At 32.8% G+C, this 15185-nt stretch overlaps 4 protein-coding genes across 8 annotated transcripts in view; 3 read left to right on the forward strand and 1 right to left on the reverse strand.

Moving 5' to 3' along the window:
- Positions 1–338: 338 nt before the first annotated feature.
- LOC117231890 lies at positions 339–2313 on the forward strand. 2 transcript variants are annotated; one of them, XM_033490771.1, is made up of 3 exons: positions 339–935; positions 1158–1367; positions 1570–2313. In XM_033490771.1, exons 1-3 carry the CDS (start codon positions 785–787, stop codon positions 1959–1961), a joined length of 753 nt encoding a protein of 250 aa, XP_033346662.1. In that variant the 5' UTR covers positions 339–784; the 3' UTR covers positions 1962–2313. The 2 variants fall into 2 exon arrangements, 1 of the variants encoding a protein (XP_033346662.1); XR_004493038.1 differs by lacking the exon at positions 1570–2313 and having other exon boundaries at positions 339–953; positions 1158–1246.
- Positions 2158–5452, reverse strand: LOC117231899 (40S ribosomal protein S24). Of its 2 annotated transcripts, XR_004493042.1 has the most exons (5): positions 5344–5452; positions 4914–4982; positions 4367–4690; positions 2978–3052; positions 2165–2290 (listed from the first exon to the last, which is right to left on the reverse strand). XR_004493042.1 is itself a non-coding variant. In XM_033490792.1 (4 exons), the coding sequence occupies exons 1-4, from the start codon at positions 5344–5346 to the stop codon at positions 2288–2290; spliced, it is 399 nt and encodes a 132-aa protein (XP_033346683.1). In that variant the 5' UTR covers positions 5347–5452; the 3' UTR covers positions 2158–2287. The 2 variants fall into 2 exon arrangements, 1 of the variants encoding a protein (XP_033346683.1); XM_033490792.1 differs by lacking the exon at positions 2978–3052 and having other exon boundaries at positions 2158–2290.
- Positions 5453–6122: 670 nt separating this feature from the next.
- LOC117232460 (dnaJ homolog subfamily A member 1) lies at positions 6123–11140 on the forward strand. Its single transcript, XM_033491811.1, has 5 exons — positions 6123–6291; positions 8285–8470; positions 8563–8857; positions 8939–9278; positions 9378–11140. Exons 2-5 carry the CDS (start codon positions 8339–8341, stop codon positions 9805–9807), a joined length of 1197 nt encoding a protein of 398 aa, XP_033347702.1. The 5' UTR covers positions 6123–6291; positions 8285–8338; the 3' UTR covers positions 9808–11140.
- A 367-nt stretch (positions 11141–11507) lies between these two features.
- LOC117232441 (protein split ends-like) overlaps positions 11508–15185 on the forward strand; it is a 378682-nt gene continuing 375004 nt past the window's right edge. Inside the window, exon 1 of one of the 3 annotated variants that reach the window (XM_033491790.1) lies at positions 11508–14968. In XM_033491790.1, coding sequence (XP_033347681.1) covers positions 13518–14968 — 1451 coding nt within the window. In that variant the 5' untranslated portion in view covers positions 11508–13517. The remainder of the gene's footprint in view (positions 14969–15185) is intronic. The other 2 variants (XM_033491799.1, XM_033491795.1) reach the window with 2 other exon arrangements.

Below are 15185 nucleotides of genomic sequence, written 5' to 3' on the forward strand. Positions count from 1 at the left end.
ATTTATGCAGCCACTTAAACCTAACTTAATTAAAAATGTTGATCTAGTACACCTAAGTAGTTTGTTAAAAATTTAGAAATATTACGAAATAAACATTTAACGTTATAAATATCTTGTCTAAACAGTTTATATGACCATGCCCTGTACTGATGTTAATGGCAATTTGACATAATATTTACACTATACAGTACTAAACTTAATCCAATCTGATCTACTAAGATATTTCCTGGATGGGACAATTTAAGAATTAAAACGTGTATTACATGTTTACAATACATGATAAGATAAATGCATAATGATTTATATTATAGTATTTATCAAATACATGATAGTTTATATCAAATAGACAATAGTTCTTGTACAAATTCTATTGCCTGAATTTCACCAATAAGGTTGGATGTCTTGAAATCTACAGACTAGTTTTATTAGTGTCTTGTCACAAGTTTATTAAATATGACAATATGTTATGAAATATTATAATAACGTGTGCTATTAACAAAAATTAAATCCCTGATTTCGTATTCGTTTTGTACTCGTCTCGTACTTCTATTAATTTTGAAGATTTAATTATGTCAAAATGTGACTGTATAAAAAGAGTTGGATTTCCAAATTACATTTATTACTGTATTACATCTGAGAGAATCTGATTCTCATGACTTCACTATCGTGTCGATTTTGTTTCTACAACAGTCATATCGTCAGAATTGCGACAAACAAGGTCATCCAAGTTATATAACAGTAATTGCGCCGGATTTACTTAATTCTCTATAAAATTATTACAATAATGAACATTTGTTTCCGGCAGTGTATATATAAAAGCATGAACACCTATTCACAGATGTTAGTATTTTCTAAGAAAAAGATGTGTGTTCTTATTACTATTTTACTACTTGTTACTTGTGATCTATCTACATCAACTGAAATTTATAATAGAGGTGTTACAGTTTGTAAATGTAAATTTAGTGACGAAATTCTATGTGATAGATTTTTTAATAAAAAGTAACATTTTGTTTAAATACTTAAATATATTTGCAAAAACTTTTATCTAAAGATTTCGTTATACAAAGTAATATTTATAAATTACTTATATATCTAGTAATACATTTTAATGCACTATCTCACAACTCAAGGGAAATAATTAACTTTTCTTATTACAGAAAATAATAGATTACAAATAGGTTCCCAAAATGCTAAATTTTTTCTGGAGATACAAGATTGGCTGTTTAAGTTGAGAAACCAAATTCACGAACGATTATTTGGATTAACAACTACGTCAGCGCCTCCTTTGACAATTGAAATATTAAACTTAGATAAATTTGAATTACAAAATGCAATAAAAAATCATGGATGGCATCTATTAAATTTATGTAAATAAAGATTATTGTGTAATACTAAGTCTATAACTTTTTTATAAATTTATGAATATTAGAGTAGAAAATTAGAATAAAAATAAACAGTAGATTAATGAAGATTAAACATAAATAATCTTTTGTTATAACGTATTAACGTTAATTATTATATCATTAATATTTCCTTAGTTTAATTCATACAAATTTTTATAAATTGTAGCTATCTTATCTTTTGATCCTAATCAAGACTGGGGATTTCGTATTGATGACTGGTATTTTATACAAAAAGGATTTAATCAAAACGAATATGAAGACAGTTCTGATGAGTTAAATTTTCAAACACCAAGTACCAGTAAGCCAAAAGACACGACTAAAATAGAGATTGAACAGACTTTTGACTTTACAAATGATCCAGAAGTTACGGAATCATCGCAAACGTTTTCATCTATAACCACGCCTGTGACGCAACAAATTGATCCGCAAACAACGATAAGAAACACTGAACAGATTGATTCTTCCGAGAGCTCATCATTAACAATGAAAGGGTTGGAAGAGAGTGAAACCGATAGCGACTTTGTTCAGAAAGGGTCTGTAGAAGTTCTTATGGGATAATATAATATTTTATGTCAACACATAACAACATCTCGTAATTTCTTTAAATCCGGCATTTTTATTAAATTGGTCATTTTTATATGAAAATACACATTGATGTTATTAGAATATGTTTGTATATCATACAATGTTCTCACAATGCTTATGGATAAAATGTTATATAAACAGTGAGGTATAATAGAAAAGGGTACTAAAATGAAATGTTTCCATCGAGAAGAGTACACTTTTATTCCATAAAATTTATCATAATTATCTGGCAATAAATGATTATAATAATTTTTACGTCCCTGTGGAACAAATCGTGATCTTCATGATGTCTTATGGATTTACTGTAAAAAAAAAAAAAAATATGTCAGTAAAATGTTCAATTTCAACATTAATTAACATTACACCCCACACATGCAAAAATGTTCTACTTCTACTAGAAGCATGAATCAGAATAACAATAAATACATATTACTAGTGTAGGAGATCTTCAATATAGGATTAAGTGTTCTTATTTTACTTGGTTCTCTAATTTTTTTTATCTTGCACTTATTCTTAAATAATGATAATACAAGTAATATATACATAAGATCTACTTTTTAGATATTACTGAAATATAATATGTAAGATTCTGTTAGATGTCCCTAAATTTTAAGGCAGAGAGTTAATATTAACTTTGATTGTATCAAAACTAATAATTCTATAATAAACTACAGTTAAAAATAGTTAACACATGATTGGAAAATATATGGACAATTTTTAATTCTAAATTATTCTACAAGAAATTAATAAGAATGTGGGAAGAAAATTGTTACAATACACGAAATATACAGAAATCCAATTAAACTATACTACAGGAATCCAATTAAACTATACTACAGGAATCCAATTAAACTATACTACAGGAATTCAATTAAAATTCATATTACATAAAAAAGATCACAACATAGAATATATTTAACCAAATCTAGAAAGGAAGAAATAAAGAAAACATAAAAGAAAAACTAAAACTTAGAAGTTTGCATGCTGACCATATATGAGCATCTTAATTAAGTTCCCTCTTCAGGCTTGTAGTACAAATGATGACCATTTGACTACTTCCTTCCCTAGAATATAAATAAAAAGCGTATACCACTGAATAGCATGCAAAAATTATGTGTTTCTTCTACATATAATCAAATTATATATATTATATAATATTTTATATGTACATTTTACACATATAATAGTAAAAAATTTATTGTATCCAAATTAGATAACAGTTATATTATTAATTCACAAATCCAGTTTCTCAGTATCATAATAATTTATTTTCATACCATAGAAATAATACAAAAATACATTTACATAATTTGAAACTAGTTAAAAACTATTTAATCAAATCAATACAAAACAATTTCATTGTCATACTTAATGTAAAATTAAAATACTTTATATTTTACTAAAAAACTAGATATGTGTTAATATTACTGTTATCTACATTTCTTTTTCATGTTTAAAAATTGTTATGTTTACGAATGTTTTTGATTATATAGATATATAAATTATCTGCCCAGTTCAAATATTATAAAACTGCGTTGAAGAGAATGAACTCATAAATCTAATTATTAGTATGTTCTAAAAAATTTGCAAATTAGTTAGAAGGTATAACTGATGAAAAATGAAAATGCAGAATTAAAATCTAAATAAATATAAAATTTTTTTTATTTAATTTAATACTTAATTTTTGTTTATTATATTGCTTTTCTCAATGATTGAAATTTGTAATGATAAAATTTGTCAACCAACATTTTAATAATAATAATAAGTATTAGGTTGTCCGAAAAGTGTCTTTCTTTACAGATACATCTTTTAGAACAATGTATCTTTATACAAACATGAAACCTAATCTGTCAAACATTGTGATCTTTATCTTGATAGAACAAAATGGATCATGCGTAATTCGATAAAATAATATAATAATATAACGAAAAAAATAATTTGATAAAATAATATAACGAAAAATGTTGTGCATCCATTATTTCCTTATAAAACGAAAGAAACTTTTCGAATTACTTAATATATATGTAATAATCCAGTGTATATTGAAGTTCAATGGAAGTATGAATAAGAAATCTATGTAAATCAATATCATTTTGCAGCTGACAGACAAAAATTAATAAAAAAAATATATATATATATGTATTTATCAGATCCTATTAAAATATTTAAATTGAAATAAAATTACAAATAAATAATATATATACAAATGTTATCATCAAATAAATATATATTGCCATCTCCAAATTATTTTATATTATCAAAAATTTTAATAAACTATTTGAAAACTTATTAATTATATTGTGAATGTAATGACATTAAGTAAGGGGTATTATTTAAAAATAATAATGAATTGAAAAATAGGTACAGTATTATCTTACCTTTTTAGATGCAGCTCCTACTTTACTCTTCTTTGTACCCCTAACCTTCTTCATTCTGTTTTTACGTTCTTTTCGCTGCTTTCTTGTCTGTTTTTGTTTTTCAAATAGTCCATGCCTAGCTAACCTGTATTTAGGTTCAAATTTTTTTGCAAAGTCCAATGTATCATAGATTAGTGCAAATCCAGTTGATTTGCCACCACCAAAATTAGTTTGGAAACCAAACACAAAAACTACATCTGGCATAACTTTGTACATTTTAGCTAATTTTTCACGTATTTCTGTTTTTCGTACTGATGAATGTCCTGGATGGAATACATCCACAACCTATAGAAAAAACATTGTTTTATGAGTACAAAAAGATAGATGAATACAATATTAATTGTAATAATAATAGAAATTTCTATCTTCATTAATTATTAGTTGGTGTTGAGATAATATATGCATAAATAGCATGATACACTTTCACATGTGATATGACAGCAAAAGACAAAAATCTAAGGAAATGTTACTTCAACTAAAAATAAATAATAAATATTAATATACATACCATTTGTTTTCGGCATAATAACCGATTGCTCATGAATTTTCTGGTTCTAATCGTAACAGCACCTTCCGTCTACAATAAAGAACAATAATCCAATTTCGAGGTTATGTTTTGATTTTCATTATCTTCATTACAATTATATTGTCTTACATAAAGATATTTGAAAAGATATAAAAAACATTTAATTTCATAATTTCACTTTTGTATTTAAACAAAATATTTCTATTTACATTTCATTCTTCAGTTATAGTGTTATACCATTAATGAAGATGTCACGCTATAATAATATAAATGTTAGATATTCATAGAGATGGTATCAATGAATTATATTTGTAAAAAACCAAATAATTATACATCACTGATAACATTTTAAGGAAATATTCCATACTTTGTTCAACGATTAATTAATAATTTTGGGATATAAAATACATACCATTTTGCTTGATTATGGTACCGCTAGCAAGAGGACTGTTACGGAAACATGCAGCGCGATCTATAATCTATCCGACAAGACATGACTCTCGAATGTTACTAGTCAGCAGCCAATGGTTATAACCACAGCAATCAAATTTTGTTTACGTTTACTGCCTCGTTTCGTTGAGCAGACTATACATATTACCAAATATACCATCGCAATTATTCTATGTAACAATACAAAATTTTTCTTTTTGTATTAACTGCATAATTAAACAAAATAATTATTTAAAATGTTATACAATATTGTTAAGTATTTTAGATGATATGTAATCATTAAAAATCAGAGTAATGTAACATTGTCTTTATTTAGACTTTAAATTTTATTAAAATATCTAGAAGCTTTCAATAAGTATTTAAAACAGTTTTATCACATTATTTTATAATAAAATACTATTTACTTAAAATAGTATTACTTTTAATATTATTAAAAATAAAGAAATATTTTTAAAAAGTGTTGTTCGTATATTTGGATTTTTGAATTTGTATTTTACTGTAAGCAAAATTGAAAATTTTTTTAATTAAAATTTTTCTTTATTTCACTGTAATTTCAAATCACATAGAAATTGTGTAATATTAATTTGTGAATTTCTTTGTTTTAACATACATAAACTAATTATTTACTACTTTATCGATGAAGTATTGGGACAAATATTCGTGAAACTCTTAAGAAGACCGTAATTGCATTTGGCGCTGACTGCAATTCTTCGACCATCTGATTGGTTCTCTTCCGTGTAACGTCCATTACTCTCCTAGGAAGTTTCGAGAACGGGTACGGTACGGGCAGTAATATTGGTGAGAGTTCTATACGCTTACAACCGTTCGTCAAATAGTATTACGTGGAGTGAGACGAGCATTAACAGCACACGAATATTTTGCACGAGTAGCTTTCTTTCTGCTAGTACAGGTAAGACTGAACACAAATAATCGTAAGGTTCAAAATATTTTAGAAAATACGTCCAAACGGACAGAATTTTCATGGTTGAATCGTGCGATCGATTATGAACTCGCGAAATTTTCTCGAGGTAGGAATTCGCATAGCGGTAACGTGTAGAGTCAATTTATGGTATAGTATGAGAATATTATGGAATATTGTAGTGATTTTCAGAACATTTTACTGATTCGGGAATTTAAAGTGGATGTTTGAAGGTTGAATAATAGTTGTATGCTTGTTGAAGCATATTGTATATTACGAAATACTCGTCAATAAGTTTTATCATAGTACAAGTCGTGTTCGTCCATGACTCGCACTTTAACGTTGAAAAATGGTGGATGTTCCCCTATTGCCTTACTCGTTCGTGTCAATACCAAACGTGGTTGAAGTTGCAGAGTATAATCTGTCACTTAAGACGTAATAAGTTCTAATTAGATCTCCAATTTCACTTGTACCGTTGAAATTGGAAGATAACGCTAATTTTTTTTTGCTTTGGAAAATCATTATTTTATCCTTTATTACTCTTTTGTTACTCAATTTTTTACCGGCAGTCCAAACCTCCAGTATCTGCGTATGTATATGTGCATATACATGTATGCGTTAGTAGAAGGATCTAGAAAGTGTAGTGTTCTTTGTTCGCGATACGACAAACACTGCGTTAGATTGGAACGAGGTTTTAATTTTCTTTTTTATGTCAATTAATTATATTTTATCATCTTAAAATATCATGTCGTCGCCATTTTGAAACGAAACACGCACATGGATACAATTTGCTGGACTTTTCTACGAGCGTATTAATACACTTTAAAGACTTCTCTACGTTAATTATAACATTTTTATTCAGCTTTAAGTCGATTATAAAGGTCTCTCAAGTTTTAAATAATTTTTCTTTTTCATTTTATATATATATTTCTAATTATGCTATATCGATATTAAAGTTAGAAGTATTTGAAGTTCAAGGTCATTACAAATAATTTCCATGTTTAAAACGTGTATAACGTATATAAATATCAATAATATATTTTAGTATTTTGATCTTAAGTTATCTGTCTCAAAAACAATGAAGAAATATAAAGTTCTTTTTCTTCAACCTTTTGCGTTTATCTATACTTAATGAATTTTAATGCAAATACATAACACTACATGAGTAATGGTACATGTGTCAGGGACATACGTCCCTAAATTGCATAAAGATTAGTATCTCAATTTGGTGTTTGATTTTTGCTGTTGTATTTTTTTTCATTATGCATCTGTTTAATATTTTATAAATATAATTAAACAAATAATCATCTAATAAAAAAGTATAGTTTATAACTGCGTGATACTTTTACTATACTTCATAAAACTACTGTAACAGATATTAATACAAAACTGTTTTTGATGTTTAATACATTGTAACATACATGGATTTAACTATGTTTCCATATATAAATTGACATACTATATGTGTATTTACCTGCAATTTTATTTTATTATTTTGAAATAATTTTGTTCTAAAAGAAAATTTACATTTATTGTCATGAATATAACTGGTCTGCTACATAAAATTAAGTATTTATTACGAAATACGTACATCATGCATATTAATGTGAAAGGAAAATTGTACAATAATGAATTACATATTTATGTTATTCAAGTTGAGGAATGTTTTCACACTAGAATAATCAGCCTCTAATATATATATCTAAATATATTATATGTAAATAATTAGTATACATAATGAATAATAAAATCTAATATAATATATACAATAAACGTTATAACATTAATTTTATCAAAAGTACCTACATATTTTTAATAATTGTAAGAAGAAAACGAAAAAAAACCAAAACATTATTTTGATATGTTTAATAGTTCGCGTTAAAGTAAATATCGTTAAGTGATTATAAAGATATTAAATATGTAAAAACGATAGATAATTAAAATGCATAATCATAATAATATTTTCTCTTTGTTTGGTCTTTAGCAGGAGCAATATAATTACAATTGAAGATCGTCCAAAGGAAATAAATCAATAAAAATGGTAAAAGAAACTACGTTTTATGATGTTTTGGGTGTGAAACCTGGATGCACACAGGAAGATTTGAAAAAGGCTTACAGAAAACTTGCCTTAAAGTACCACCCTGATAAAAATCCTAATGAAGGAGAAAAAGTTCGTATTTTTAATGTAACAATGTGCTAAAGATTTTAATTAAATGTTGTAAAACAAAAGTTTGACTATTAAATTTAATTCTCATGTTACAGTTCAAACAAATCTCACAAGCGTATGAAGTATTGTCGAATCCGGAAAAGAAGCGAATTTATGATCAAGGCGGAGAACAAGCTTTAAAAGAGGGTGGGGGAGGAGGCAATGTGTTCTCTTCGCCAATGGATATCTTTGATATGTTCTTTGGTGGAGGTTTTGGTGGAAGGGGTCGTAGGAGAGAACGCAAGGGTCAAGATGTTATACATCACTTATCCGTTTCACTAGAAGAATTGTATAAAGGAACCGTACGCAAGTTAGCTTTACAGAAAAATGTCATTTGTGATAAGTGCGAAGGTACATATTATATAGTAATATTTATTAAAGATGTTTTGAACGTGTGAAATGAAATGTTGCACATTAAAATATTTTTATCAGGTATTGGTGGGAAGAAAGGTTCTGTGGAACAATGTACAACATGTCATGGTTCTGGTATGCAAGTTCAAATACAGCAACTAGGACCTGGAATGCTACAGCATCTGCAAAGCATATGTGTAGACTGTAAAGGTCAAGGAGACCGCATTAATCCACGTGATCGCTGCAAACAATGTGGCGGCAGAAAAACCATTAGAGATAGGAAGATTTTGGAAGTTCATGTTGACCCAGGTATGGTACATAACCAGAGGATTGTTTTCGCTGGAGAAGGTGATCAGGAACCAGATTACGAGCCAGGAGATATTATGATTGTTCTTGAAGAGAAAGAACACGAGATTTTCAAGTTAGTATTTTATATAATTGTTATGTTTAACATACACATCACATTTAACAGTATTGTATCGTATTTGGATTATAATGCTTATTAATTATATTATTTTAGGCGTTCGCGTCACGATTTAATTATGAGGATGCAATTGGAGCTTGTAGAAGCTCTTTGTGGGTTTCAGAAAGTAATTCGTACTTTAGACGGGCGAGATTTAGTTATAACTTCATATCCTGGATCTGTTGTAAAACATGGAGACCTAAAGTGCATTCTGAATGAGGGAATGCCGATTTACAAAGATCCTTTCACACACGGCAGGCTTATAATTCAATTTGTAGTGAATTTCCCGAAATCTACGGATCCGTCTGTCATTTCAACACTCGAACAATGTTTACCACCAAGAGAAGAGGTTATAATTCCAGAGGGAGCAGAAGATTGTTCTCTGATGGACTTGGATCCAGATCAAGAAGTGAAGCGAAGAGAACAACGACAAGCGTATGAGGAAGATGAAGGAGGTTCTTCCGGAGTTCAATGTGCCACGAATTAATTCAATTACATCAATCTCACAATAAATATGATCATTCTTTCATTTTAAACTTTTGTCCCATTCGCTCGATTCTGAATCATATGTATTAACAGAAGGACGAAAAAATGCGGACACATAACAGTTTTTCAAGACAGATGACAAAAACCTGAGAAAAATGTTTAGATAAGTGCACGACTGTGAAACTTACACCTGCGGAATCGCTATTGATTCTGGTATAAAGATCACATACACAAATACTGAATTGTATAGGAGACCTTTAAACGCTGTTGATGGTACATTTATTATCACTTCTGAATTAAACTATAAATTCTGGTGAAAGCTGGTAAACTGGTTACAAATTACTTCATCGCTTGCTGTAGAAAAGTATTTAAAGAGATGTACTTATCAGTAAGCAGAGTGATAAGGAAAATTGAATTTATTCAACATCTAATGTGACGTCGTGTAACGTTAATAACGAAAGCAAAACATAATCAAGTCCATCGTATAACGCTGAACGTTCTGATTACTTTCTGCTATTTGTGAATATCTTTCTGTTCTGTTCTGTTCTCGACTTTCATCGATACACGCATACTGCGAATGCGAGAAGTAAAGTTAGACAGTCGAACAAAATTAGTAATCTTACCTGTATTCGTATATTCCTTGAAGTTCTTTAAATTATTAGTATTTTATTACAATACAAGCTTCTGGAATTTAAATCGATGTCTACATTAGTAATATGACGATCGTGAAAATAGTATGAAATATCGATGAACACATTTATTATAACAGAAATAAAATGTAATCTTGATCTATAGACTTCAAAATTACTTTTTTTTCAGTGGTACATTATTCCATTACATGTAGGTAGTGTTTAATATTTGTTTATAGTCTCATATAGTGACATATGACGATATTAACAAAAAATCTTGTTTATTCAAAATACAATTCGTGGAAAAAATGTGGTTCCTGTGTGTGTATAACTGGACTTATACCTGCGCGTATTCATTATCTGTTGTAATAAAAAATAAGATTTGTGCGTTCTAGTATTTATTTATAACCATAATACTGGAACTGAAAGTAAAAAGTATAATTTCAGTAAATGCATTCAGTAACGTTATAAAAAAGTTGCTCTTTTTAATATCATAATATATTTCGTTAAAATTGAATAATGCGCGTAAACAACTGTCCATTTTAATGGTCGTACGGCTGCATTAAATTAAACACGCCTTCAATCTTCACATAATTTACTGTATACTAGGTCATGTACTCGCCCGCAATTACTATAGCGAATTAAAATAGACGCGTATTATAATCTTATTTATTATAGATAAATTGGTGATTGATTAGTACGATTTTCAATCGTGTCAAATAAATTGGAAAAAGTATAATGTCAAATATGTCAAAACAAAGAAAGGTGTTTAAAATTCGACCTCTGATCCCTCATGTGCATGTTATATTTCAATTTTCTTCACAATTAACACATACATATGTATGTGTATATATACATATACTTTTAAGAAAATTATTTTCCTAAATTTTCAGTTTTAGTTTAGTTTAGTTAAGTGTCGGCACTTACGAAAGATTTATTATGCACGTATAAATTTAAACGGAATACGCATGCGAGTATATTAAATAGTGGCATTAGTAGGAGTAACAATGTTAACGTGCCTTTGAGTTACGTAGAATAGCCTAACGATGGCGATATAATCGCGGCGAGGGTCGATGTTTTTGTAACGTGCGTATACGAGTGCCCGAAAGCCAGACGTCGGAGATGCCGCAAAGGTTTCTGGGTATGCGGAGGGAGCCATATTTTTCCAATATCAGTTACGCGAAAACAGCGTACGCATAAGATCTGCAAAATGGAATTTCGTTCGATGGTTGGTGTCGAAGAAGTGTTTCACGAAAGAAAGTGATTACGAGATAGAGAACGAGGGATCAGTGCGAGAAAGCGAAGTAACTGTGCTAGTCAGAATATAATAAGCGTGCGTTTCCACGCGATCAAGAAGTGAGGTTCGGTGAAAACGATGAGCGCGGCCCGCGCAGGTGTTCGAGTCGAGAAGAGGGTTAGTTAACTTAACCCGAGTTCGTAACCGCGACTGGTGGTAGTGGTGGTAGTACTAGTGGTGGTGGTGGAGGCAGTGGTGGTGGTGGTGGTGGTGCTACTGCTGCTGTGACGATGACACAGCGTCATAACACGACGTACGTCCGTCCGTGCGATTTAACGCGAATTGTTACGGCAATATAAAGTGTTTTTTGTACCGAGAGTGCATTCGCGCCATTACCGATCGAGTGAGTCGTGGCTCGGTCACTATTAACCTTTACGTATTCAGTGTCGAAGAAAATGGCTTTCTTCTTTAGTGTGTGAACGAAGATTCAGAGTAGCGTATTTTTTTTTAGTGACAGTGGCTCGTAATGACATAATCGAATAATATTTCGTTATTTCTCGGTTGAGAAGTGCGTACATGTGAAACGGAGTAATCAGAATTGCGACCGCGAATAACGCGACGGGACCGTGGCAATGACACAACGACCTCAACGACCTGACTTTCTTACATAGTTCAATTTTTCTTGTTTAGAAGTGTGGCATTCTTTTTCACCAAAGTTTACTTAAACGTTACTCGTTGGCATCTGCAACGTTGAGAAAAGTCTCTGACTCGTAACGTCGTTTTTTCGGTGTAACCTAGTACACGCGTTACAAATAACAGTGTGTTGAAGAGTCTAGGTTAGTTGAATGCTTGGCCCCATTGTGTTGTTTCGACGCGACTGAATCGGTGAACGAGACAAATGAGAGAGCCGTCGCTTTGTAAATCGACCTTGTAAATGACAGCAGAAGCGTAATTTCCTAATAAACAATGTTATCCGCTTGCTCTACATCGAACCGGTATAGGGAATGACAATTTCAAAGGAATTGTTTTCTTCCCACTGCAGATGTCATAGGATTTATTTAACGAAACACGATTTACTTATCCATTGTAAGTAATTATTCGATTTTGAGTTGTTCTTTCGTAAAAGAAATCTATTGACCCGCATAAGCATACAATCGAAAGAAAGTGAAATAACGTTCTTATTATCGGAGCAATCAAGTTTTCAAAACAAAAACATATTAACTAAATGGAAGATGTCGACTCGTCTTATTATTTTCTTGTAACATGTGATCGTCGGATAAGGAGAATAACACCGATGTAATTTTACTGTGATCTCCGACGCATTAAAATCACGAACAACCAACGAAACCAGTACCATGGTAGAGTGCACCGATCGTAAGAGAGAGGTTAGACGGACATTGACCGGTGAATAGCGCGTGTCTGTGATCCGACGGATGCTCTCCAATTTGAAAATCTTGGCACCGTTAATACGAGTCTGTAATTAGAAACAAGGAAAGTGTTTGTGAACGTGCATGTGATTTAAAAATTGGCGAAGAAATTAAGAATCGAGCGAACGAAGAACAATCGGTGAAACTATCCATTTGGTATGCCGTGCGCGGTAAAGCCAAGGATGTCGAAGAACGAGAACGTCGTGGATGACAGGTGTGAGATTGTAATGATCGGTGAGCGTGCGTGGCCAAGAGGAACGACCGAAAGAACGCGGTGGATTTCGGTGGTGGGAAACGCGTGATCATTCCCGTTTATGGAGGATGCAGCAGAACCTGGAGGTGTCTCCACGTAGGCGTGCTACCTGCGTTCCAGTGATGTCGGTGTCGGGGTTACTTGCAGCGCTGCTGGACCTGGACCATGGCCGGCAAGCCTGAGCAGCCGTCCACGCACCCTGCTCTCCCGAATCACGGTCATCATCATCATCATAATCGACAACAGCAGCAACAACAGCAACAACAGCAGCAGCAGCAGCAACCACAGCAGCAACAGCAAGAGCAACAGCATCCGCAGCACGCACAGGGGATTCAACAAAATAGCGTTCTAGTCTACGTATCGGGGGAGAATTTTGCGTACGCGACGGCGGTCGGTCAGAATGCCGCCGCCGCTGCTGCTGCTGCTACCGCAGTCGGCTATCAGTCTCCGCAGCAGGCGACGTACGCCGGCATTCTGCCGCCGCAGGTGGCGACGGCGGCGGCGACGTTTCCCGCCAAAACCGCCATTTATTGCAACGATAATAACAGCGCCGTTGGCAGCACGGTTGCCGTAGCTGGCAGCAATAATTGTTGTCGGTTAAAAACACTCGAGTATGTGTCCACCGATGGAGAGTCGAGCCGATCGGCACGATCCATGTCAACCAGTAACACCGAAGACGAAGAAGATTACGGAACGATCGTTTCCAACAACGGTTTATTATACAGACAAACGAATCTAGTTGAAACAACCAGCACGTCCGCGACCACAACGATGACGTGCGTAGTGTCGGCGTGCGACACGAAGAATCCGGCGAATCGAAATCCATTGGAAAACGACTCGAATAATACCGAAAACCTCGCAACCAATAACGTAGAGCCGATCGGCAGGGTGAACGCCGGTGAGATGCTGCCCAACAAGTTATTTCCATCGAGAATCCACGGTGAAATTTATCCAGCTGGAGCGAGACTAGCTGACACGGGTTATAACAATAGCGGCAGTCAAATCACGCAGGGTAATCTCGGGGAGGGTTGTATCAGTCTTTTAAACGACGACGCTTGTGTCGCGTACGTACGGCAGGGAAACGAACCGTCTCAAGCGTCCGCGAGTGTTTTTCAAGGCGACAGTGTCGAGCAACGTATCAATATGGACGAGAAGAGCCGGCAACAGGACGGTTTCGATAACCAAACCGGCTCGTCGCTTTCTTCGTCCAGTTCGAACGTCGGTGTTGTCAGTGGTGGCGGTAGTGTTGTTGTTGTTGGTAGTGGTGGTAGTGGTGCGACTAGCTGTGACTCTGTCCGATCTGATACCGGTGAATCGTCGACTTATAGTAGCCTGAGCAGCCCCGAAAGTCAAAGTCAATCGGCACACGACGGCTTGTCTGCCGCGACGACGGTTAACGGCGGCGGTTCGTGCGCGCAGCAGGCTGCGCGTCAACCGCCGCTTCCGCGCATCAACAACCCGAACAATAACAATAATCAAGTTCAACAAAATGTAGTGCTGACGATGAACGGTAGTGCAGTGATTACGCAGCAGCAACAACAGCAGCAGCAACAAGCGATTACGGTACCACGTGGATGGAAAAGGATATGCACCAACGGGGTCATCATTTATATCAGGTGAGTTCTCTTTCGTTTTTTCCGGTCACGATCACTTTCTGTGTGTTCACTTCGTTTTTCATTCTGTTGTTGCGTAATACGTTGGAACCAAAATGATTATATTTTCTATTTTCGGGTGTTGTATTTCGGAGCATAATAATATTATTTGTACGTATGGTAATTATAGTAGATGCTTTTGTTTAACGCGATATTTGAACGATTCAGTTATTGCTATATG

The sequence above is a fragment of the Bombus vosnesenskii genome, unplaced genomic scaffold (assembly GCF_011952255.1).
Source record: "Bombus vosnesenskii isolate JDL3184/JDL3185 unplaced genomic scaffold, Bvos_JDL3184-5_v1.1 scf7180000013263, whole genome shotgun sequence".
Classification (NCBI taxonomy): Eukaryota; Metazoa; Arthropoda; class Insecta; order Hymenoptera; family Apidae; genus Bombus; species Bombus vosnesenskii.

What these genes read in the sequence shown, in the direction of transcription:
- LOC117231899 (XM_033490792.1), bottom strand. An exon ending in TATTATGCCGAAAACAAATG is followed by an intron (nt 4,691 to 4,913) that starts GTATGTATATTA and finishes TTTTTTCTATAG; the next exon opens with GTTGTGGATGTATTCCATCC.
- LOC117232460 (XM_033491811.1), top strand. Translation starts at nt 8,339, where the DNA reads ATGGTAAAAGAAACTACGTTTTATGATGTTTTGGGTGTGAAACCTGGA. An exon ending in ATCCTAATGAAGGAGAAAAA is followed by an intron (nt 8,471 to 8,562) that starts GTTCGTATTTTT and finishes CTCATGTTACAG; the next exon opens with TTCAAACAAATCTCACAAGC. An exon ending in CATTTGTGATAAGTGCGAAG is followed by an intron (nt 8,858 to 8,938) that starts GTACATATTATA and finishes TATTTTTATCAG; the next exon opens with GTATTGGTGGGAAGAAAGGT.
- LOC117231890 (XM_033490771.1), top strand. Translation starts at nt 785, where the DNA reads ATGAACATTTGTTTCCGGCAGTGTATATATAAAAGCATGAACACCTAT. An exon ending in AACTGAAATTTATAATAGAG is followed by an intron (nt 936 to 1,157) that starts GTGTTACAGTTT and finishes TTCTTATTACAG; the next exon opens with AAAATAATAGATTACAAATA. An exon ending in ATGGCATCTATTAAATTTAT is followed by an intron (nt 1,368 to 1,569) that starts GTAAATAAAGAT and finishes TATAAATTGTAG; the next exon opens with CTATCTTATCTTTTGATCCT.